The sequence below is a fragment of the Pogoniulus pusillus genome, chromosome 4, assembly GCF_015220805.1.
Source record: "Pogoniulus pusillus isolate bPogPus1 chromosome 4, bPogPus1.pri, whole genome shotgun sequence".
In the NCBI taxonomy this organism is placed as follows: domain Eukaryota; kingdom Metazoa; phylum Chordata; class Aves; order Piciformes; family Lybiidae; genus Pogoniulus; species Pogoniulus pusillus.
This window is the reverse complement of record NC_087267.1, coordinates 25,443,341-25,468,849: the sequence shown is the minus strand read 5'-3', so window position 1 is coordinate 25,468,849 and position 25,509 is coordinate 25,443,341. Positions and strand designations below refer to the sequence as shown.

The following is a 25,509-nucleotide window of genomic DNA, read 5'->3' as shown; positions in this document are numbered from 1 at the left end:
CGAGAAAGCTCATTCACCTTTCAACAGTCCCATCTGGCCTGTGCGCAAACCTACGGGCGACTGGAGACTGACAGTTGACTTTCGTGCCCTCAACGAGGTGACACCACCCATGAGTGCAGCTGTGCCGGACATGCTGGAACTCCAGTACGAGCTGGAATCGAAGGAGGCTAAATGGTATGCAACCATAGACATTGCTAATGCTTTCTTCTCTATTCCCATAGCAAAGGAGTGCAGGCCTCAGTTTGCATTCACCTGGAGAGGAATCCAGTACCAGTTCAACCGTTTGCCTCAGGGATGGAAACACAGCTCAACCATCTGTCACTCAGTCATCCACAATGCACTGGAGAAAGGTAAAGCTCCAGAGCACATCCAGTACATCGACGACATCATTGTGTGGGGCCAAACTGCTGAGGAAGTCTTCGAGAAAGGTAACAAAATCATTGATATTCTGTTGCAAGCAGGTTTTGCCATTAAGAGAGACAAGGTCAAAGGACCTGCCAAAGAAATTCAGTTTCTGGGAGTGCGGTGGCAGGATGGTCGCCGTTACATTCCTCAGGATGTGATTAACAAAGTCTCTACTATGGCAGTTCCCACCAGTAAGAAGGACACACTTTCTTTCCTTGGTGTGGTGGGATTTTGGAGACTACACATTCCTGGTTTCAGTCAGATTGTCAAACCTCTGCATGATGTGACTCGTAAGAGAAACAATTTCGAGTGGGGACCTGAACAACAAGCAGCCTTTGATCAAATCAAACGAGAAATAGTCCATGCAGTGGGCTTGGGACCTGTGAGATCTGGTCCAGACATTAAAAACATTCTGTATACGGCTGCCAGTGACAATGGTCCAACTTGGAGTCTTTGGCAGAGAGCTCCAAATGAGACACGTGGTCGTCCACTTGGTTTCTGGGGACGTTGTTACAGAGGTTCAGAGACAAATTACACTGCAACTGAGAAAGAGATTCTAGCAGCCTATGAGGGAGTGAAAGCAGCTTCTGAAGTGATTGGAACTGAGTCACAATTGCTTTTAGCTCCTAGACTGCCAGTTCTCAACTGGATGTTCAAAGGCAAAGGTTCATCACCACATCATGCTACAGATGCAACCTGGTCTAAATGGATGGCTTTGATAACCCAATGAGCACGAATGGGTAATCTTGATCGACCTGGTCTGGTGAAGGTGATCAAGAACTGGCCGGAAGGCACAGACTGTTCCAAACCTCCGGAGGAGAAAATAACTCGTGCTGAGGAAGCTCCTCCCTATGGTGATCTCTCTGATCAGGAAAAGAACTATGCTTTGTTCACAGATGGTTCCTGTCGTCTTGTTGGGAACAAGCAAAGATGGAAGTCAGCAGTTTGGAGTCCAACCAGGAGAGTTACCGAAACGAAAGATGGCGAAGGAGAATCCAGTCAGTTTGCTGAGGTAAAAGCTGTTCAACTTGCTCTTGATGTGGCTGAACGTGAGAATTGGCCTATCCTTTACCTCTACACCGACTCGTGGATGGTAGCCAATGCTCTATGGGGTTGGCTGAAGGACTGGAAGAAGAATGGTTGGCAGAGGAAAGGAAAGCCTATTTGGTGTGCTGATCTATGGCAGGACATTGATGCACGGCTGGAAAAAATTCCAGTGAAGGTGCGGCACGTAGATGCACACATGCCTAAGAGCAGAGCTACTGAGGAACATCAACATAACCAGAAGGCAGACCAAGCTGCTAAGATTGCTCAAGTTGATACCAACTCTGAACTTGCCATTGACCTTGATTGGAAACACCGAGGTGAGCTGTTCTTAGCTCGGTGGGCCCATGACTCATCTGGACATCAAGGCAGAGATGGAACATACCGATGGGCTCGTGATAGGTCAATTGACTTGTCCATGGACGCTATCACCCAAGTCATCTATGACTGTGACATTTGTGCTGCTATTAAGCAGGCTAAGCGAATCAAGCCCTTATGGTATGGTGAGAGATGGTCAAAGTACAAGTATGGAGAAGCCTGGCAGATTGACTACATCACTTTACCTCGATCTCGTTCTAGCAAGCAGTATGTGCTAACGATGGTAGAAGCCAGCACTGGATGGTTGGAAACCTATCCAGTTCCACATGCTACTGCACGTAACACCATTGTTGGTTTGGAGAGACAGATCTTGTGGAGACATGGAACTCCAGAGAGAATTGAGTCAGACAATGGTACTCATTTCAAGAACAATCTTGTGAAAAACTGGGCCAAAGAGCATGGTATTGAATGGATCTATCACATACCCTACTATGCACCAGCTTCAGGGAAGATTGAACGCTACAATGGTTTGCTGAAAACCACCCTAAAAGCCATGGGGGGTGGAACTCTGAAAAACTGGGACAAACATTTAGCAGAAGCTACCTGGTTGGTAAATAGTAGAGGTTCAGTAAACAGAGCAGGACCTGCACAATCAGATTTGGTCCAAACAGTAGACGGTGATAAAGTTCCTGTTGTACGTGAGAAGAATCTGTTAGGGAAAACTGTTTGGGTATTTTCTCCTTCGGGCGAAGGGAAACCGGTCTGAGGGGTGGTTTCTGCTGAAGGTCCTGGTCATACATACTGGGTAATGCAGGAGAATGGTGAAATCCAGTGTATCCCACAGAGAAATTTAACCTTAGCTGAGAAAGTTTAAATTTAAGCTGTTAGGAGTTTTCTGTTTTAGGTAACATCGGCGCCCAACACTGAGAGAATCTATAATAGAATCTACAGTACGTGAGCATGAACCCAATGTCACCTGGGAGTCCCTGTTCTGAGCTTTTGAATCACCTACATCTGATTGAAGTGTGAACTGAACTTGTATATATTGTTTTAGTGTAAATATTGGTTTAGATTAGATTGGATAATTCTCAGCGATACTCTGAGCGAAGTAGACAAGGGGTGGATTGTGCTAGTTTGAAGCAAGCTGGAATGTTTTGGTAAAGAACTAGATAACGGGCAGTGAAATGAAAAACAATTGATGTCAACTTCTCTCACAGTTACGCTGAGAACTCTGGGAAGAAGAAAGACTTATTCTCCATTTTGTTTCTCACTCTTGCTTTTGCCTTAGACCTGGTCACATCTCATTAACCCTGCTCCTACTAACCTTGCTCCCTAACCTCTTGGCTGCACCTCTCTTCTTCCTGAGAACTGGGGTAAGGTTGAGAGGGCCGGGGGGAGGTGTTGGGGTGGTTTGAGAGCCCCTCCTGGGGACTCAGGTTTCTGGGAGGGGAGTTGTGCTTCTGTATTGTTTATCCTTTGTATATTTCTGTATATAATTGTATATAACTGTATATATTGTAAATAGCTGCTTGTAAATTCTGCTAGCTGTAAATAAATTGCTTCATCTATATTCCCAGGGTCCGTCTGAGTTAGCTGGGGCAAATTCAAAAGTGTGGGGGGGCGGGGTAACCCCCAAACCATCACAGAATAAGAAGGGAAAACATTAGATAACACTTTCGCCATTTTGTCTTCACTTTTCTGGCTGGGCTTGGATGGAGCTGCATCTCCCTAACCTCACTGCCACTAACCTTGCTTCTTAACCTCTTGGCTGAACCTCTTTTCTTCCATAAGACTGGGGTAAGGTTGAGAGGGGCAGGGGGAAGGTGCAGGGGTGGTTGAGAGCCCCTCCTGGGGACTCAGGTTTCTGGGAAGGGAGTTGTGCTTCTGTATTACTTTTAACTTGTATATTTCTGTATATATCTGTATATATTGTAAATAACTGCTTGTATATTGTGCTAGCTGTAAATAAATAGCTTCATTTATATTCCCAGAGTCCGACTGAGTTAGCTGGGGTATCTTTCTAAAGTGTGGGGGGGGCCGGGTAGCACCCAAACCACCACAACCACACAGATGCTCTCCTAGGAGTCCTTTTTAACAATTTAAAGTAGGAGAAAATCAAAGAAATATTTTACTAGGCTTCAGAAAAACAAGAAGTTGTCACAAATATTTGTAGTATAACTTAATGCAGTATCATTTGGTTGGAGAAGACCCAACACCTCCCACATCTTCAATTCAAATTTCTAGTAGAGAAATATAGAAACAAAAAATGTCTCTTAGTGGAACTTATCACCAGCTGTATCTAAAAACCTCCTGAGCTTCAAAAGCCTTGAAGGAACCTGAATCCCATAGCTGCACAGTTTCCCATGGGTATCTCCCAAGCAGGCTGTTATTCATGTGGTTCCCTGGCAGTGTGTTTCTGGACTCTTCTGATCTGTATCTTCTGGCTTACCGTGAGGCCGAAGCTTGCCTATTGCTGGAGAGCAACTTTGTGGGTTAGGAGCTTCTCACAAATGCCTCCTGCTGGCTTTTTAGAGTCTTTTTCATTGACTATGGTATACAGACCATGTAACAAATGTGAAGTATTTCACTTTATGTATTCTTCATTATTTCATTACATTCTTCATTTTATTTGTTATGCTCCTCTTTTTTTGCCTTCCCCCCCCCGTCATTGTGGTGGAAGGCTGATAGTCCTAAAACATGTGCTGGCTTGCCCCACCCTTCTGCTGCTGGGGGAAACAAGGGCAGGAGGAAAACAAAGACTTGGGCCATTATGTCCCCTCTCAAAGTGATAAACAGATACCTAAATAAGGGTCAGCAAGCCCTGGGTTCACCTAATATGGTCAGTTTTGCAAATGCCGTTCTGAGTGGTGAATCTCTGTGGACAAAAGAGCCATTACGCTCGGGCAAATGATATAAACTGAGCTAAGCTGCAAGCAGTTGTGCTGCCTCTGCCTCACTGTGTTCTGCTCTGCCCTGCCTCACTGCTCTTGGCTTGGATGTGTTCTCCTCTGCCTCATGCTTTAGACCAGCTTAGCCCTGATGTTTTGGGCTTGAACTACCTGGAAACTTAAGTGCCTGAAGTTTACCAGGAGAAGGCATTAAGTGCCTCATAATGTGCTGAGAAGTGCCATTGACATTGTGCTCTCTGCACATCTGCAAGAGATCCTGGCTGCACCTCTGCAAACCTCTGTGCTGAGAGGAACCAGGATCAGGTCGGAGATCATCTGCCTCTTTCCCAGCACCCTGGTAGAGCCTGGGAAGATCTAGAAGCCTCTCAATGGCTGTCAAGATGCTAAGCAGTTCCAGCAGTGCCAGATAGCCAGGGACTATCTGGAAAGTTCTATTCCACCACAGCAGACAGACTTTCCCTAGGGCTGCAGGCTGCCCTAGGGAAGTGGGGTAAAGCTGTTTTCTGGCTAAACCTTTCCAATTTTCTGATTCTCTTAAATTAATGAATTGCCTATAAGCATCCTTATGAAGATTTTCCTGTCTGTATTAGAACCCAAATTTAACTAGTTTGCATATAGCTTGTGGGTGGGGCTTTTTGGAAATAGAATAACTACATATATTATAATTCCTGCCTCATTAATTGCCCCAACCCATTCAGTCATCCAATAACAGCTGTGTGTGAATGACTGCCATTCAAGCTATGCTTTCTGCTCTTTCAAGGACATCAGAAACCTACTAGGGCCAAACAACCCTGCAATATAGGGAATATAGGGAGTCTAACTTCAAGTTAGGGTTCTTGGTAAAGCTGTCCTTAAGTTTAATTGGTGCCCTAGAGGAATGTGAAGGCCAGAGTCAGCTTTGGAGTTGACCTCCCCTCTCTTGTGATTTCAAAGGCTCATTAAGTATTAGGTATAGGGCATGCCAGAAGTGATTTTGCAGTGAATAAAAATGTTCGTCCATTTAACTAATCAGACTGTAGTCTCGTTACAGCTGTATTACATGAAACATTATTTGCAGAGAAGAGTTCTTAATCATCCACTTCAGTACAATTTATAGGGAAACCAGCTTTAGTGAGTGAGTTAATTTCAAAGAATAACATGTTTGGTCTTGTATTATTCTTTCACAGCTGAAAAGAAAATCAGAGTGTTTTGAAAATTATTCTGAAAGAGCAGAAAATTACAAACAACATTGAGTGAATGATTTATAACTGCCCTTTTGCAGAAGAGAGGAAAACAAAGTATTCACAAAACAGATCCTGCCTCCAGACACACCCCTCCACCCCAACCCCCACATAGGAATCAAACACCAAAAAACTAGAGGGAGTAAGAATTCACAGAGACTTTCAAACCTTCCAGATGCAAGACGTTACCCTTTTAACCAAGAGACAGTGTTGACATGCTAATGAGAGATGGCAAATATCTCTTTAACTGTCTTTGTGATTTTCCAAGATGCTGTAAACAATATACCTAACAATAGCAGAAATCGTCTTTGATGCTGTCACTGGCTGGGAGGAGGGGATTTTGGGTGACTGGTGTTAGTAACAGATATTTTTACATTAATATTTATTGATTAATAGACTCAAAAAGAAATATTTTTATTTTTATAATACTGCAGGCTTGGGAGTGCCATCCAAATGGATGTGTTCTAGCCATAGGCTCATCCTGGGGCCTTATGAAATTGATCTTTGCCTGTGCCTGTTGTCCTCCTGCCATGCCATGTTTCTGACGATTTCCCATTAGGTAATGGTGGGGTTTGCCTGAAACCAGGCTGGACAAGCCTGTCTCCCTCAGCGTCCACTCTTGGGGCATGTGATCCAGCACCCAACCATTGCCATGGCCCTGACAATGGACATGTTTGCAGTGATAGCTAACAGAATCACAGAATGGTTTGGGTTGGAAGGGACCTTAAAGATCATCTAGTTCAAACATCCCTGCCAAGAACAGGGGCACCTTCCACCAGGCTAAGTTGCTCAGAGCCACATCCAACCTGGCCTTGAACACTTCTGGGGATGAGCCATCAATAGTCTCTCTGAGCAACCTGTTCCAGTGCCCAACCACCCTCACAGCAAAAAACAGATATCTTTCATGTGCTGACTGGGCCAGACAGACGAGGCATTGTACCTGAGTTGAGGTCCAACAACTTCTAAGAAGAGAAGGATAATCCAGTCAATTTCTTAAGCTCTTTTTTGATCTGTGTTATCTCATGATCCTATGAAACTGGTGAGGGCTAGGAGGTCCAAGATGCATAAAGTAATAAGGATGCAGGAAGTAAATAGACTTTGTGGGAGGGTAGGTGGGCTGGGGATGAAAAGAAGGGAAGTGTTATAGGAGAGAAGCTGTTGAGGCAACAAGGGAGAAATCACAGTTTAATCTGTGTTTAAAAAATGACTCGCCTTTTTCTGAGGCTGCTTTATATTCAGGTGGCTAAACTACTGCTTTTAACCAGTGTTTTATTGAAAGATTTCCCCCCAGGCACTTTTGGGGCCTTGCAGGTATGTTTGTGTCCCATCAAAGAGCACAAATAAAATGTTTTGAGATAATTCTTGTCAAATTGGTGGAGGCAAACTTCAGTCTGACACAAAAGGTGGTTCAGGAAGGCAATCTGTCCTGGGTGACCCCAAACTTGGTGTGGTTCATCTTTATACTGGGTGTGTGCAAAACTGATCAGATGAAGACAAGCTCTGCTGATATGCTATGGATGCTGCCACTGGAGGGGATGGGTATTTTGGCTGCCTGGTGGTATATCATTGTTAGTTGTAAACAGATGTTTAGAAATACTAAGTGCTTACATTCTCAACAGTGTCATCAGGAGACAGGAAGACTGTCATGAGAAAATGTCTGAAAGCTAGTGTGAAAAAACTATGATCATCCAAATCAAAAAAGTTATACTTCCTTACCCTCTAGTTAGAAGTGGACAGTGTTTATGCTGCTCACAAATTTTCCACAGATTTTACCACCTTTCCTGCAATACTGCTAAATCTATATGTGCCTCTGGAAGCTCCTCTAGATGCTAAATTTTAACTAAGCTCATCATGATACAGTAGTCCCTTTTCTTCTTTATGTCTTGACTAAGTGTGTACATCTGCAGTAAAATTCAGAGGGAAAAAAGTTTTCATCTTGGTTTTCCAGTGACCATATCTGATCAGGGACTATTAATCTCAGAATGTTAGGGGTTGGAAGTGACCTTGAAAGATCATCCAGTCCAATCCACCTGCCAGAGCAGGATCACCTACACCAGATCATACAAGAGTGTGTCCAGGAGGGTTTTGAATACCTGCAGAGAGAGAGACTGTATTGATCATCACAATCTAATTCAAAACAGAGAGCAAAACTCAGAGATGTTATCATAACTTACTGTTATGGGGAAAACTTCGTAGTTGGCTGCTTGGTTTAAAAATCTCTGAGAGCTTTCCACAGGAAAGTTTTATTAAAGACATGCTGTGCTAAATATAGTTATACAACACTTCCTTTTCATATATATGGTTGCATATATATTTATGCATCTTTAAAATCAAATTTCCTTGCCTGTGGTAAATGACATTTGGGATTATTTAATTGGGAAGCATTCTTTAAAGTATCACATAATCCTTCATACCTGTTGTATTGCCTTTGTTTGTTTCTTCATCTTATTTTTCATTCAGCTCAACAAAATGCTTTCCATTCCCAAAAAATTCCCAAAGCCAAAACTAGAAGGACCAGTTAGCTTCACTGGGATAGCTCATTCCTGTCATCTGGTCTGTGTGGAAACATTTATGTGATCATAACAAGTTTTGCACCAGAGAAATATAAATATTTCCAAGCCCATCTTGAGAATACCAGTTTGGTATTCTGAAACACCAGTTTGGTACTGTGAGCTGGGGCAAGGTTGCTCTTGCTGCCTGACTAACTGTGTCTTGGTGCAGTCATTTGGCCTGTGGGACAGGGACCATGCAGAAGAAAGGCCACAGGTTCTCTCACTGCTATGTCCTGGAGCATGGAAGTGTTCAGGCCTGGCTGTGGCGTGTGGTGGTGAGTTCTGTCTGGGCAGTGCAAGCTGGCCTGGCAGACACCAGCCCAGTACATCTGAACCCTGTAGATGGGACTGGGAGAGTGGGATAGTGCAGCACTTTACCCCCTCTTCCGAGATGACACTGTGTGTCTTGCAGACTTTTGCTTACAGCTGAGGCACGGGCAGGAGCCATTCTTGTGAGGAGCCACTTATGCAACGCTGAGCAGGTAGAGTAAGCCATAGGACAGGCATTGGAGGTGTGACTTCCTTGTTTCAGGAAAGGGTGCCAAGTCTGATTAATCATCAGCTTAATGAAGAGAACAGGGCAGCCAGGGCCCTGGGTACTGCAGTGGGCCTGCAGATGCAGCCGGGGAAGGGAAGAGCTCCTCTTATCCTCATCTGTCACTGAGCTCTGTTCCATAAGTGTCCATGCCCATCTGGCAGTCCCCTGGATGTATACACCACCTGCACATGCATGTCCTGTGAGGGCGTTTTTGGTGACTGCAGATGGTACCAAAGTTAGAAGCTTGTTACAGGGTTAGTAGTTATATTGTGCCCACCGGTATAGGATGGATCAGACTGTGCTGAGAAACACTAAACCACAGCCTCATGTCCCCTTGGTTTGCAGACTGTGAGCTGAACAAACTACTTTTCAACAAGCAGTTGCATATATTTAAGTGCAGGCAGGAGTGTTTCTGTGAGTGCTGTATTTTGAACGCAGCTTACCCCTGCCAGACAGATTTTTCTTGTCCCAACCTTATGTCAGAATTCTCTCTACAAAGCCATGGAAATTATCAGCTTAGAGATGATAGCAATTTAGCTGGATCAATTCTAATTTTTCTGTATGTAGCACACTGCCGGCAGGTTAGAGTTGGGGCCCGGGGATCTCGAGTCTTGAGTTTTGTTTCAAGCTGTGCTGTGAACTTGTTCTCTAACCTCAGGAGAGTGGATTTTGGTTGTTTGCTTTTTTTCTATTGCATCAGCAGAAACAGGATGCCACCTCACAGGGCTTAATTAATGTTTCTAAAACATTTCAAGATTTTTGGGTGAAACCAGGAGTGGTTCCATGTAGTAGTCAGTTATGTCTAATGGCCAGGCCTAGGGCAATGGTATCAAACTGATGTATTGTCTTCTTCATTTCCTTCTCTCCTTACTTTAGCCACCTGCGTCAACATCCAGTTTCCTGTCTTGTGCTGATTGTGTTAAAGCACTAATTGTATTGATTTTAGAGTAAATATAATTGATTTTAGAGTAAATCTCCTGGAGACTGCAGGAGCAATCCAGAGTCAATTTAAATTACTGGGGACCTCCTGTATGCTTTGATGAATCCAAGGTGAGCAGGGGCAACATTTGCAGCTTAGTAATAGCCAGAATAATGCTCCAACTTCGGTAATGCATAAGACTATGCTGAAAAGGTAAGGGAATGCGTACGAACCTGATCCAATCCATTCATTAGCTTCTTTACTGCTTAGCAGTTTGAACCCATTTATTTTCTCATTACAGGCATAGGTGATAGGCTGACAGGTAGATACAAGCCAGATAATTCTCAAATACCATGATGACCAAATTCACACAACAGAATCTGGATTCTTCCTTGGTTTAAACAATAAATGGAGATGAAAAAGATTGTGTTCCTAGTTATGTGAAATGTCTTTAGTGAACTTAAAATAAATTAGCCCGGTTTACTACCAAGTCAGGGTTTTGGCCTGATGCATAGTGTCTAAAACAGCAATGTATTGCATTCTTGGATCTTAGATACAAGTAAAACACCCTGTAGTTCTAATGAGAACATAGTTCAACCCATTAAAAGAAACATAAATCAAACAAAAAGAGTCAGGAAGGAGTGACTGAGAATTCAGAATGTCTGAGTTTGTTATTAAGATCTGCATAGATACTTTTTCTGTCCATATAGATAGTGTGTAACAGAGCCCAACTCTACACTGCTAGAATAACAGATTTGTTTACATTGACCTCTGTGGACAACATTCTAAACAGAGAAGAAAAGTCACTGTGAAGTCTGGGGAAAAATAACTATGAAATTCAGCTCCTGTGTAGCATGATATGGCTGTGAATGTGACTTACCTCTGTGGTGCCGCCATTCATCAGGGAAGATAAAAATGTTTCATAGCTCTAGAAAATAAAAGAAAAAGGAGGCAGGAATGTATTTCCCTAACATTTTAATATGTGTCTGTTCGACATTTCTGCAGGAGTACCACAATGGTCAGAACTATGAAAGTGCAGATAGCTCACAGATGATCCATTTATGCACTCGTGTATTCTAATACAGCTGCCAATATCCATGCCAATGCTTCTTAGACCTCTGCTAATTGCAGAGAGTAGGTGTGAACTGGAATTTGTTTATAAGTTGCTTTTTTGATAAGCTTCTCTTTATACCTCTAGAGTCAATTTTGGTCGTCAGAGTTTCTTTAGTTCTCATAGCTTTGTCATGATTTTCTACGCTCTGAAGTAGGATTTCAGTAAGCTGTGTTTCATTTAGGTTCCTCTGTTAGCCCTGTAAGCCTTCTCTGAGAGGAGCTGAGAGAACCATGAGAGGTGCCTGAACATGGCAGTAACCCAGTGCCATTTCTGTGGCCACAGCACTGGATACGGATGGCTGGACCACACTTGAGAAAGGTCTGCTTATTGTGCCACATGCGTGGCCAGCCATACGGATGCGGTTTTGCTCTTTCAGTGCTGGAGCAGCTTCAGTGTAGCAATCCTACACATGCTGTGTCCTGGTGCACTCAGATCCTTGGCAGTGGAAAGATGATGGGAATCTTGGAGGCATGTTCCCATTTTGCCATCTGACTGTCCCACTTGAGAGTTAGCCTGTGTTTTGGCTTCCTGCATATCAGCAAGGCAGAAAATGGTGTGTTCACAGTGGTCCCAGCTGGGTAGAGTGATCCCAGACATCTGCCATCACTCGGAGCAGCTCCTTTTGGTTTTGTAATGGAGGAGCAGTTAATGGATGGTGAGATGGTATTTTTTCAAAATTAATATTGTCACTCCCCCCTGACCATTCATTCTAATAATAATCATGGAAAGTAGTACATAAAGGAATAGCTATATCTAGAACAAGTAACTAGCAATAATAGACATTAAACTTAACCAAATTGGAAGAGAAGGTTCTTGTGGTCACTACACTGCTTGTCCACTGGATGGACTCGGGAAGCTCTGCTTATGGCAGAAGGCAGTTGGTGAATCACAAGAGGCTTTAAGTGTTCACACACAAATATTAATCTTCCAATTCCTCAGGACTAACTACAGCTTCAAACAGTACCCAAGCACTTGCTTGGATTCTGTTGGTGTCAGCTGCTAAGACTTCTGATTCTTCACAGGTTGCTGGGGAAAAGAGGCAGACAATCTCTGACCTCATCCTGATTCCTCTGGAAAATCTGTGTCCCTCCAGGACAGGTGTAGGCAGGTGTAGGCAGGATGGCTTGCAATGTGCGGTCTTGGCACAGATGTCACATTGGCTATGCAGGCCTATTGTGTAGAGGCATTTATGCCTATTCCTGGTAAACTTGAAGCAGGCAGTTTCCAGGCAGATAAGCCCAAAGTATCAGGGCTTGTTGATTTGTGGCAGAGTTAATTTATAGCTCAGCACAGCATGGCAGAACGCAATAAGGCAGTAAAGCTGCCAAAAACAGAGAGCACAATAAGGCAGAAACTATGGCAGTAGCAAGCAAGAAAGCACATTGTCTCTACCTGCTCATCTCTTTTATCAGTACACCCTGAGACTAATGGGCCTTTGGACACAGAGTGGCCAATCAGAATGGCAGTTAGCTGAGCTTAACCATATTAGGTGAAGCCATAGGCTTACTTTATCTAAATTTGGGAAAAACATAGGCCTTGCATGAGGCAGGCACAAGCCAAGAGTATGTACCTTGTTTACCACAGGGTGGAAATGGGAGTAAAGCAAGTCTGGGCATGCCAGAGTCCTTAGACTCAGTGGCTCCAGGTTCTTTGTCATCTTTTCTGTCATTGCTTCTCCCCACAACAGAAGGAGGGAGAGTAGAAAAACATGTCTGGGCAGGCCAGGACATGTTCAGGCCTATTTTGGCCTATTCAGGTACTCTGTGACAGGTCTTGAGGCAGCCATAATCTTCCTGAAAGCTTAGCAAGGCTCAGTGGTCTGATCTCTCTCTGGCTCTGTGGCTGAGGCCTTTCAATGAACGCATCTGTACTTGGGTTTGTTACTTGGAGAGAGGCTAAACCTAGCATCCTTTCCTAACAGATAGTTTACAGAAAATTTTTGGCTGTGGACATAACAACTGGTCATCAGTAGTGAGGCAGATTTTCTGATAAGACTGAAATCACCCACTAGAGAGCAGCTGGAGGTAAAGGAGGGCTAACCAAGGCACAGATTTGAACTACTAGTCTCAGTCACTTCCCCAGATAAGCACATCAGCCGTTAGCACAAACAATCCACAAACCTTAGCTGGCCCAAATTGCAGGGCAGTGGCTGATGGACCAGTTCAAGGGGACTGCATGTAGGGCAGATTAGCAAGCCCACCTGGCAATTCTGCATCTTACCCCAAGAAGCACATGGCTGCAGACCCACAATTTGCTTAAAAGTTTAAAATGAGTAATTCAGCCTTCCCCTGGTTTATGAGCTCTAACTACCGCAGAATGTGTGTCCTGCCACATTACTTCAACCTTGAAATGAAGTACAAATAGATGTGATTTGGATTCTAAATATTTAAAGTCAGAATCTAATCTTAGATACATTGTGTGTGCTGTCATCTCAAAAACCCGATAAAGAGAGACAGTGATGGACAGCAGATTGAAATGAAATTCAAGCTCTCTATTAAAAAAAACTTGCCTTGATAAATCACATGAATGATTAACCACAAAGAAACTTAAGCGTGAGTTACAGCAGTGCTGAGGTGGTCTTTGTTGTCATTGTCTTGGTTAACTTCAGAAAAGAAGAGTTGAAATGCACTTCAAAGAGAAAGGATGTCACCTCCTCCTTCCCCTCTTTTCTCTCAGAGATGCAGCTAAATTATTAACATTTTCCAGTTAAATGGCAAACAAAATGTTTATAATCTTCCTTTCACTGGAAAGAAAGATAAAGTCACAGCTACAACCTAAACCATAAAGCTATAATAGCACTTGGGCAGTTACAGGCTCTTACTATCTGTAGCCAGGTCAAAGCAATCAACATCTGAATCTCCACACACAGCGAACAAAAACATAACTTGACACAGCTCTCTATCAAATATTATTGTGAGAGGAGTAAGTGCACCAGGGTATGACCCTATTAAATACTGAACCTGTAGCTTCAAAATAGCACAGAACCCAGATGGATGATGTCATGTTGAGCAGTCGTGTGCCAGAATACAAACAGAAGATTTCAAATGCTTCAGATGCACAAGGAAAGAAGAATAAACCCATACTAAAATAAAGGGCAGAATATATCTTGGTGGCTGAGCAGAATGAAGGATGCTAGACCTGCTGCTGCATAAATTGATGGTGGTCTTTCTGGACCTTAGCTAGACTTTAAGGCCTCACTATGGGGCTTGTGGATAGCACAATTGTACAGCAGCCTCGCAAGACAAACTTCAGTTCACTGAACGCAGCAATGAGCCTAAACACCCACATCAAGCAACACACAGCTAACATCTGTGTGGCTTTCTAGTTTGGACCGAGTGTAGCATAGCCATCTGTCCAGGACAGAGTGCTGCAAACTTTAGGTGGAGCTTAGGTCAATTTAGAAAGGCTGTTTGCACGTCAGATAGAATAGTATTGCATGTAACTAGTGGGTGTTTATTAATAAATCAAACACCACTTAGTTGAGACAGATGGAAATGTTTTATATTTCAGTAAGAATGTCTGATAGAGTATAAAAAAATCACTTCTAGCATTTTCCAGTGGGCTGAACCTGGGAGGGCCTGAGTAGCCATGGGGTGCTTCAGGGATGAAAAGTCCATGACTAATGCAGACAATGATTGTTTCCTTCCTTGGGCTTTCAGAGGAATGTGGTGTTATGGTCCAACAAGTGTCACTAAAACACAAGGTGAAAACCCACATGAAGTGGGTCATATGAAGGAAGATGAGGGAACCAGCCAGATCCATACTAAAATTCCAAATAGCATCCCGGAGGCAGTTTTGCAGTTGTGTTCATTGCTGTGGACCCAGATGCAGCTGCAAGAAACACAGATTTTGGTTTGGTTTGGTTTATATCTCATGGATTGGCATCCAGGCTCTGCAACTAGCAAGAGTTACTGAATAGGAGCATAGCCACAGGAGAGGAAAGATTAAGGGTATCAAAGGAATACATTTTTCATTTCACTGCTTTCTTATTACAGTAGATTAAAAGAAAAAAGAAGAGAGTTTTGTTCAACATTCAATTTTGAGGAAAATTAAATAAGCCAAAAACATTGTTCAGAATTAGAACACTGAATAAAAGATTTCAAAACCACAGTATGTGGTTCCTGGTGGGATTTTTATTTCCTTTTAAGACAGGCCATATACATGTGTCTAAGAGCTATTGTCCTCTGTCTCACTGAAGAAATAGTTTCTTTCTGAAGTGCTCAATCTGTTAAGACACATAGGTGCTTTAAAAGCTTTTAAAAAAGAAGGCAAGCACGCAAACTCTCTTCTGGTTCAAATGGCAATTATATGAAAAGCAGCAAAGAAGCAGGAATACATGGGTAAATGAAATAGCTTTTGATTGCCTGGCTACGAATGACAGTAGGATTTGTCCTTTTTGGGAATGAGATGCAGCAGCAAGCAGTATGCAGCGGCAAGACAAAAGTCAGCCCTGAATGACTGGCACAACGTCAGGGATCTTACAGAGCATGGATGGCTGTTACGAGCCTGCACAGACCAAACCACTCTCTTATTTAATGCCTTGTGCCACTGAGCCATTAGGGGACATAATGATGAGTCTGGAAAGTCTCTTTGCCTTCTTTCAATACCAAAACTTCCACCATCACTTTTAGTCCCCATCGAGACAAAAGCTAACAAAAGAGAAAGGCTTAAAGACCAACTCTAGTTGACAATTCCACCTTCCAAATTCATCATGCGTTGATTTAAGGAGGATTTCTCAAAATGAAAAAAAGAGAAACACAGATTAGGTAAGCACAGTGATTGAGAAAAATAGAACTGCAGATCATTTTATCTCATGTGCTGGTATCATTATCTCCAGGGAATCCCATGCTCCATGCAGATATGGCAAAGCAGGCCTCTAAAAAGAGAAACTTGCATAATGGACAACCTAGAAAGCTTCAGGTGCTGAGCTTGACTGTGTTGAGTTTGGAATAAGGGATGAAAGAAAGTTACAAAGACCACGGTACTGAGATTTCCAGTGCGACAACTCTAGTGACTCAAAATGCCAAACAACAAGGCTCGAAAACCTGGAACAGTAAAGGCCTGGCCAGAAAATCTCCTCAGGGCTGTTAAATCTGGGACAACTGAAATTCAAGCTCAGAGACATTTCAAATCTTTATGCAGTTGTCTAAAATTCCTCCCATGTTCCAACAGGGAATTTGTGAATTTATGAATTCTGGTTTGAGTTTCTGAATTCCCTGTTGGGGTTTTTTTTCTGTATAGTGATAGTTCTGGTCTTCAAAAGGTTGCTAAAAGGCCACATGTGCAGGGTGTGAGCAGTAAGCTGAGAACTGTGTCCAACACAGCAGCCTGCAGGAGAGGTTCAATTACAGCTACACCAGACTGACCAGAGAAATAAACTTAAGCAAGAACTATGCTGCCCATACGCAAGCTCCTGAGGTCCCCTCCATCTACAGCTGCTTGCTTATAACATACAGAGAGTGACAAAAAGATCTAATAAGGTGTCAGAGGGTATTAAGGAATAGAGAGTAAGTTTCTCAGCAAAGACAAAAACCTCAAGTTCCTATTCAGCTCAGTTACTCTGTTATTAGGCAAGCAGAGGCAGGGGCTTTGTCTCATCCTGAAATCTCTGCTTGCTTGTTTGCTGGTGAGAAGACAAGCAAACTCTTTGGAGAGGCTGAAATCAGCAATGGGATTGAGACCTGCTGGTGGTGGTTGACAGCTTGCCCCCACCTCTGAACTATTCCTGGGAGACATCCAAGTATGGGACGTTTGTTCACAGCTGCTGCTGTGCAGTAGAGTGGGTTCCTATTATGCAGAGGGAAGGTTCTTGTGCTCAGAGAAGTGTCCCTTAGAGGAGCTGCAGAGGGGATGAAAAGGAGGGAGTCCCCAGTGGGCTTTTTTCTTTTATCTTGCAGATGAACCAGATGGCTGGAGCAGCAGAAACCAAAGGAGGAGCATGAAGCCTTTAAGAATCAGATAGCTAAAACATAAGGAAAAGTGAAGCCAAAAACTAGGCCTGGACAAAACAGAGCACCACAGTGGAAAAACAAGCACTGAAGGGGCTTAGCCAAAAGGGGAAAAAAATAAACCATCTCAATTCTTCAATTCAAATTCCAATCCTGTGCTTTCAGGAGAGAAGACTAAGAAACAGAAGAACTGGCATTACATTTCCTTTGTAGCTGCAGCTGCTCCTGGTTATCTGCCTCCATATTGCCTGGCAGACAGCACTGCTGTGCCAAAACCCTGCAGATTTCCCAAGATGTAAAAACAATGGCACCAAAGATTGACCAGTGGATCCATCACAAACTTGCACATGCTGGCAGGTACACAGGACTGTCTGACAGGCATCGCCACAGCCACGGTAGCTATGATGAGCTGCAGCTGCTCTGCATCAAGTCACTGGTGGTGGGGGACAGGTAATGTTCCCTCTGGAAGCCCTACTAGGTCAAGCAAGGCTTTCTGACCTGTCTGGAGAGATGTTGCTGAGCCTGCATTTTAATTGGTTTTCAGGTGCCAAGATGGATTTTCATGAGGCAAGGAGACCTTGCTACAAGATGTTACATTACATCCTCTCTTCTCAAGAGTACTCTCATTTTTCAGAGCAAGTGCCCATAAAGGGCATGACGTTAGGCATACCATCTGCAGGATGTGCTCTGCTCCTCCATTACCAACCACAGACTGATGGATGCTGCTGCTCTATCACCCTTGGGGGAAGCATTACAGACCCCTTCCAACACCCACTCCCCAGTTTCAGTAAAGATCCCATGACACTCGGTGGAAAAAAACAACATTGTATTTGATTTACAATTAACAGGATTTACAAATGGTGACAAAGAAACAGATTAGCCATGAAATTAGGATGCCTTTGTTGTTGAAAGAGTAGCTGGCAAAGCACCTTTATGTAGAAGTCATGTACCTCAGTCCTAAACAGTGTAAAATAACTTACAGCCTGGGCAGGTTAAGGGATGATTACACACAAATGCACGGAAGTCGAGTACAAAACAAATCAAAAAACCCCTCCCAGTCTACTAGGCAGGAAACCAGTCTTGGTGAGGCTTTTGACTTTCAGAAAGTGAAGGAAGGGCCTGCTGGCAAATATTAGGACGTTTTTCAAAAAGGGGGAAAAAAAATCAACAAACAGTAAAAGTCACTGTGTGACAGCCTAGCAGGCAGGGAGAGCGGGCAGCAGACACCGCGTTAGCTTGCTGAGAATCAGCAGAGTCTGGGCGCTTGGTGGGACAATGAACGAAGGCGTACAGATGGCAGAGCTTCATTAAAATGCTACTTGACTGCCAAAAACTTGCAAGACAAAGCGGAATAAAGTTCTCTGATGTGCAATACAGCAATTTAAGGAGACGTACCTAACTTTTTGATTTGCATGGAGCTTACCTATATTGTAAACACACACTTTCTCTGACGAGTTATTTTAGTTCTCTTTGCTATGGGTTATGGTGTGTATTCAATCAAATGCAGCATTCCAAGGCTCAAAACTGACTGAGTGGTTTTCAATAGATGGGCATATGATTTTTCCAATATACTAGTATTTTACATCACAAATACAATAAAAACAAGTGATGGTACTTCTAGGACAGTTCCAAGATTCAAATAAAAAATCATCAGAACCATTCTAAAATAAGATATTATACATAATCAGGTCATGTTAAACAGCACACTCTCGGCAAGCAGCTAATTACAAGCATTCTGCTGGTCATGTTTTTCACACAAAAGTCATTCAATAACACATAAATATTTCTTTTTCTGATCTGCTTCTTTTTACAAAACCATTCATCAGATTCACAGAATTAGTACAAGTAAGGCACATTAGCATAATCATAAAACTCACAATAATAACAAAGAATTGTAAAGTTTTAAGGACCAATTCCTTCTTTGCAGTGATTTCTGAACCAAGTGAGATATTATCAGTAGAACCCTCCTACACTGACATGACTTTTATTTCTGTTGCAGCCAACTGTGGTGGGTGCAATACTGTGCATCACCATGGACATAAATAATTAAATTAAGAACCGTGTGTGGTAGCAAATCCCTTTTTCATATCTTGCAGAGAAATCAGACACATTTACGACATTTGCTATGAGCAAAGACTAAGTTTGAGAGCTATACAGAAGTGAATTTCCAGTTACTAAAATAAAAGGGGATATTGCATGTGTCTCTGAGTATATTATTGTTTTCCTAGTACAAATATTGCTTAGGATAGAAAGGATGCTATAGTACTGAACTTACTGGAATAATGAATCCTGAATTCTGATGCCTCTGATTCTACTAAATTAAATGAAATATGTGTTTTCCTTCTTCCACCCCCCACCCTGCACCCAACAAAAGGACTCTCTTTCCCACAGAAGATTCATTTACACACAACACAGCTTTTCATTAGAAGCATAATTTACAGTAAAAATTCTTTACATTACACCTCTGCTATCAAAAAACATGAAGTCTTTCATTTAAAGTTGTAATTACACATTAAAAAATAGAACACTATTTCCTTAACAGGAAGAATGAATTTGAACATCTTCGGATCAGATTTCTTTATTGCGGCTTTTGAGTCAAAGGTCAGTCACTTTATTCTCTAACGCAGCTGCTATTTGCTGTAAACGGAAGGCAAGCTGCATTTTTTGTGCAGCTGGATCCTCTTCAAGTGCATTTATAATCTGGAAGAAATAAACAAAGAATGTTTAGAATCATTTAGCTTAAAATATATGACATAGTTCCCAGACCGAGTGTTTGATGCTACTTTGGTTGTAAAGTGTCTTTAGCATTCATTTTGTACTGAAGATAAGTCCATCTACTAGGCCCCATGTTCTACTTTCACACAAAAGCAATAAAAATGAATGTCTCTGTTGCTTTATCTAAGTTGCTGTAATGTTTCCCATTATGCTGGGATCCAAGGATATTAATAGGTAGTACTTTATCTCATGAAAGAATACATTCCAAGATGGAGCAGGCAAGGGGAAAAAAAACATTTTTATAGCTATTTAAGAATCAGTGCTTTTACTTACAGTACACCCCACAAGGCCTAAGTGTCATTTACCAGCAGTAATTAAGCCCCATCCCCATGAGTTTTGGTTATGAGGAGCTCTTGGGTGGTCCATGCACAGGCATAAGGCAGAGCAGTACAACGTCTCTTGCGTCTATAGGCAGTAAGATAAAGAAAACGGTCTGGCCACAGTGTCAGCAGCTGCTGGGAGCTCCCCTTTGGCTCTCACCAAGAAATGCCAAGGCTCTAGCCCAGCACTACATAGCTCAGGAAGCAAAGAGCTTGCCAGGCGAGCAGCATCCTGCAAGCAGCCTCTGCTGGACTGAATATATATAGGAAAGTATGACTCTAAGACACAAGGGATTTGAAAATGAGAGCTAGAAAAGGTCAGCTGTTATGAGAAGGCTTTTCTTCAAATAGAGTTTTTTAGGGCTTCTCAAGATCAAATTTCAAAGGTTTCAAAAGGTTTTAATTTCCACCATCCTTCAGGGATACTTTCCCACTAACTATTAGGTTTCTCCGTTAGAAGAATGTGTTACATAGCAAAACCATTCCTGTTCTGGAACTGGTTTTATTAATACAAGTCAGACACTGTAATCGAGCAGAAACCTTTAGCTCTGTTTAAATACTATATAAACTTGTAAGTATGAGAGCTGAAGATACAGAGTTTGCCTGTCACTGCCTGTGGTTCTTAATACTTCTTGCACATCATCAACAGTGGAGATCAATGCAGTCAGTATCAGTCTAGCCAATAATTTCACTTTGAAGGGCTGCTGTAGCATCTGAGTTTCAAACACTGAGCAAATTTGTTTAAAATAATTATTTTAATGGATATGTTTTTAAAGCATGAAAACATTTTTACAAGACAGTTAATAAACTCTTATTACAGCTTTAAGATTTGACCTAATTTAATTTTTTATTGTTCCTTTAATTTAAACAATTACGTCTAGCTGTAACTCCTCAAATCTAGGCTAAATAATTCATGATTATCTCTGCTGGTGAATATATCCTTCATATAAATGTGGACAATTAGAATGTATCCACTTCGTCATTGTCAAGCCCTGCAGAGATGCAGAAGGTACAGCGCATGCTGGGAGTCACCGTGTCAGTAATAAAGACAAGGGCAGCTGCAAAATGTTCCAATTTATGCAAATTAAAACATTTTCATGGAAAATAAAAAAGCTCAATTAATTTTACTGAATGGATCTTGACAGATTATCTCCATAACTCTGAATTAGCAGCCTTTTCATCAGATGCACCTTGTTGTTATACAGTGATGTATGTGAAAGGAAGAGCCGCAGCTACGTACTGCGGTTTGCTGGTCTGCCACCGATCAAGTCCCACACACTGGTGACTCTCCTGTGCCAGTCACCGAACATGAAACCAAGAGTGGGAGCAAGGATAGGGTGTGCAAGGATGAAGGCTTTATGGGTTATCTGTCATCCCAGGTCCTTGAGTGTTTCTGTAGGAGGTCAAGCCACTGGGACATTCAAGAAGGTGTTGAAAACCAGTTTGGTTAGTGCTGGGGATGAGGAACAGGGAAACCAACACAATTGGGTTGGCCTGCATTCCTCTGGCTGCTTTCCCTACTGACCTTTGTTGCAGTGATTTGAGTTTCCCAGCTGCAACAGGCTGGCTGCTTCTGTATAAAGCAGCTGCAGCGAAGCTGAGGATGAGACTCACTGCCTTTAGTGCTAAATGTAAGTGAAAACACGAACTGTGCTGAGGTGCAAGACAAACTGAAGAGAGTTCACATGTGCTGTAGTCTTTTTTTTTGATTCAGCATCTGTTCTTACTTGCCTTGATTTAATTCTGAGAGTCTTCTGGAGGCATTCATTTCCATGGAAACCTTTGAATAAATGTTTCCTTCTCTCTTTGTTTTCAGATTAAGTTTGGAGAGCCATAGCTACAGCCCAGCTACACTGGGATATTCTTTGTCCCCCTTTCCACAGGGTGTGAAAAACCTAAGAAGTGTTTTTAACTGAGTCTGTGAGCCTCCTTTTGAATCAGGCTATATTCAACAGTTATTCTACTTTGGTTTACCTTAGGCAGGCACTTCATATGGCATGGGAAAACAGGGACAGTAGCACATATGGAAGTTTTAAGTGCATCTTAGCCAATAAAAGAAGGCACAGCCCCAATTCCTAAAAGCTACACAGGTTTAGGGGATAGTTCCTGATGAACACACCCTCTTGAAACCTGATACAGCTCTGACAACTACTTTTTGCTTTGTGACATTCTTATGAATGACTGTGACAACAGAACTGAAGAGAAACTATTTTAAAATCTCTTTCTCTTTCAGATCTTGTTAAATTACCACAACCAAAACCAGACAGCCCAGAACAAATTTGATCATTTATAAGAACACACCCTTGACTAATTGCCAAAGAAGGTGTGGAACTGCAAAGTTAGAGCTTTCTGTTCAGCATTGCTTTTAACCTGATTGTTCAGGGAATTCCAAGTGTTTCTTTCAACTGCTGTTAGCCTTCATAACTTTTTACCATTGCTGTTAAAAAATGAAAACAAAAGCTGTAACTTACCTCATCATAGTACTTGTTAGTATACTGGTAGAGTTGGTGTAGAGCCACAAGTGTATTTAAGGAATCGGTATGTGCCTGTTAAACACCACAAGTAGACAGTAAATGTGTCAGAATATGATCAAGTAGCTGAAAGCTCTGCACACACACAACTGTTGGATGCAAGATTCCCAAATGGAAGTTCTGCACCCTGTAACTTTTGTTAAATGACGGGGCAGAAAAAAGGGATGAGAAAACTTGTGTTTGGGGCTGGTGTTTTTCCAGCCCGCCCACAAATCTTAACACTGGAGGTGGAAAATAATTTGAACTCTGAATGTCAAACCGCAGACTACAGCTCAAACATCTGTTAACAACATGGATATGTAAAACTAGGGCACCTACTCGGTACAATCTATGTATTGTTGAGATAGTAAGCATTGGTTCTGTCTCTGTCACAGCTGTTTAAAATCCATTCTCCGGCTCTTTTTAACTCTCTGAAATTATTCAAGCTTTGCTACAGCAAAGGTGTAACTCATCAAGATGATGAGCATGTGCACATTCAGAAAAAAGCCATCTGAATCACGAAGATGGAAAGGAGGGGGAGGGAGAGAGATAGAATTTTAAATGAAGCAGGAAATACCCCTTCTATTACCTCTTACTCCCTGCCTCCCTGACATTTAACTTACCTAGTGAATGTGTGTTACTTGTCTAAAGAGAGTGTTAATTCAAATATATAGGATTCAACTCTCTAGCTATGCCGTTAGTCCTTTAAGTTAAAAAATCAAGAATTGCAACATATTGCCACTAGCATAAACGATTACCCAAGATACACAGCAGCAGAGAAACATCCATCTCTCCTTGCTCTATGAAAGTCACCAAGATCCGATCAAAATTTGCAATGTTCAATCATTCCTTCCACATTCATTTAAAAAATAATTTATAATGTAAATCATCAGCATATTCTGCTGGTGTGAGAACATTCTACTGAATTTACTTTTAATTGCCAAACATTTTAATTTCATGTCTATCTATCCAAATTTTTGTAATAAATAAAGTGAACTGAAAAATGAAATGTCACTACAGATCAGATTGTAGTGAATGACTGAAAATAAAAATACTCTCATGAGGATGTTGATCTGCAAAACATTAGGTCCCAAGGGCACTGAAATAAACAAACCCTAAGAAATTCCCCAAACATCCTTCTTGCCCTAGAACTTCTCAACTAAATTAAGCAAATGAGCAAGGCAGCCGGTAAGTACGCTGTCTATGCTCAGGCTAAACAACATCTTTTAAGAGTGATGAGGGCCTCTTCATTCTGCAAGTTAAATCTAGTACTATAAAGGCTGCTATAGCTAAGCTGAGCTGCAAAGTGGACAACTCTTTTCAAGACCAAAGCAGGTTTTGTTGTGTCTTTTCTCCAAGAGTCTCCAATCAGAATCATCAGCAACCACCCCCCTTGGCTATTCTCCATTAGAGGCAACCCCAAATAACCTGTAATGCAAAGAGAAAAATAGTGCCACTGAGCAAACACATGGTGAACTTCTCACATGCAACAGTCTAAAATAGGCTATAGTTAATGTTTGTGCCTCCGCTTTCATTTCTGGAGTCTAATGGTGGCACTCTGAATTCAGTCATTACTTGTTATCAGTATGACCAGTGCTAAAAAGCTCTGTGTGCTGTGGAGAGAAAACACAATGCAGGAGGGCTGCAGCTTCTCCACAATTGACATCTGAACACTTTGCACCTACATCACTCAGATTAGTGATGATAACCTTTCTTAACATTTCAAAGGGTTAAAAGGCACAACAGTAAGCAAGAGTATTTAAGAGATTTAGGAAAAATCTACCTGGTGTTCGCACCTACCAAAAAAAACCCAAAAAAGTGTTGAGTTAGAAAGAGAAAACAAAGAAAAACTATGCTATATTTGGCTCCCATTTCAGGTCAAGAAAATGGATTTTATTCTTACCCTAGAAATCTCTGCTAGATGGGTATTCATGTCTTGGTCACTAACTGGCACCATCTGACGAATACCTTTGTAGTAACTGCAACAGATGAAAACAGGCTTTCAATTAGATGAAACACACTGTGATTTTCTGGTAATTCTGTCTTTGAATTTCGCAATTATGTTAAACATATTCCCTAATAATGCTCTGCCACAGCAGAGCAGTGATTTCTTTAGCAATGCTTCCTTCTGACAGTCATTAGTACTTTCACAACAGTGTCAAATCATTCATGATTGTACAGGCAATACCAGAGGAAAAAAATCTATTTGTAATGGGAGTTGATGGTTTTAGGTCTTTAAACTTTTGAAGTAATCAGATAGCAAGAGTTTTACCAATCAGCAAATTAATCAAGTCAGAGAGAGAGAATAGAAAAAAAATGCGGTTTTGGAAATGTTTTCAGGATTTGATTCCCACTAAGTGACAAAAGGGCAGTGTTGGTTCGACAGGTTGCATGGGTAACAAGAATCACTGCAGAAATCAGCATCATATTCTCTCCTGAATTAATCTATCCATCTGCACAGACATGGATATGCATTGGATCATAACAGTGCTCTGTTTCAACTCACCCAATGCCACCACCAAGGTAAAGCTGTAACATTCAGGAGTAAAATTTTGAACATTTGGCATCTGACTTTGACCACCTTAGCCTTTGTTTTCCCCTTGCACAGGCTCAAAGCACTAACAGCTTCAAATAATCATGAAAAGAGACCATACTTACTCTTCCACCATTTTCTTGTAGTTAGAGATTTCTTTTGCGTAAAGTAACTTATTACTTGGAGAATCCTGGAGAAATTATAATAGAGAAAAAGTTGGTTGATTAGTGAACATCTCTAGGAAGCAAAAGAAAGCTAGGAACTTAACATCAAGCTTTTATATGGACATGCACTTAAGCTTTACAGATTAATATTTGAACAATTAATAACACTGGTAGGATTACTTGTCCTAAAAGGATGAAGTTCACTCATGCCGTTACTGTGGAGTTTTACAAATATATCAA

General features: G+C 41.9%; 1 protein-coding gene and 1 long non-coding RNA gene across 7 annotated transcripts in view; one reads left to right on the top strand and one right to left on the bottom strand.

Annotated features, from left to right (window-relative positions):
* LOC135174822 (uncharacterized) overlaps nucleotides 1–19,858 on the top strand; it is a 42,019-nt gene extending 22,161 nt beyond the window's left edge. The window contains exon 3 of the long non-coding RNA XR_010302105.1: nucleotides 16,917–19,858. This is a non-coding gene — a long non-coding RNA (uncharacterized LOC135174822). The remainder of the gene's footprint in view (nucleotides 1–16,916) is intronic.
* The window catches only part of PLXNB2 (plexin B2), a 273,275-nt gene continuing 265,542 nt past the window's right edge, over nucleotides 17,777–25,509 (bottom strand). For all 6 annotated transcript variants that reach the window (XM_064142401.1, XM_064142407.1, XM_064142403.1 and 3 more), the window contains 4 exons: nucleotides 25,231–25,295; nucleotides 24,476–24,551; nucleotides 22,534–22,608; nucleotides 17,777–19,667 (listed from right to left, as the gene is read on the bottom strand). In XM_064142401.1, the coding sequence (XP_063998471.1) occupies nucleotides 19,563–19,667; nucleotides 22,534–22,608; nucleotides 24,476–24,551; nucleotides 25,231–25,295 (321 nt within the window). In that variant the 3' untranslated portion in view covers nucleotides 17,777–19,562. The remainder of the gene's footprint in view (nucleotides 19,668–22,533; nucleotides 22,609–24,475; nucleotides 24,552–25,230; nucleotides 25,296–25,509) is intronic.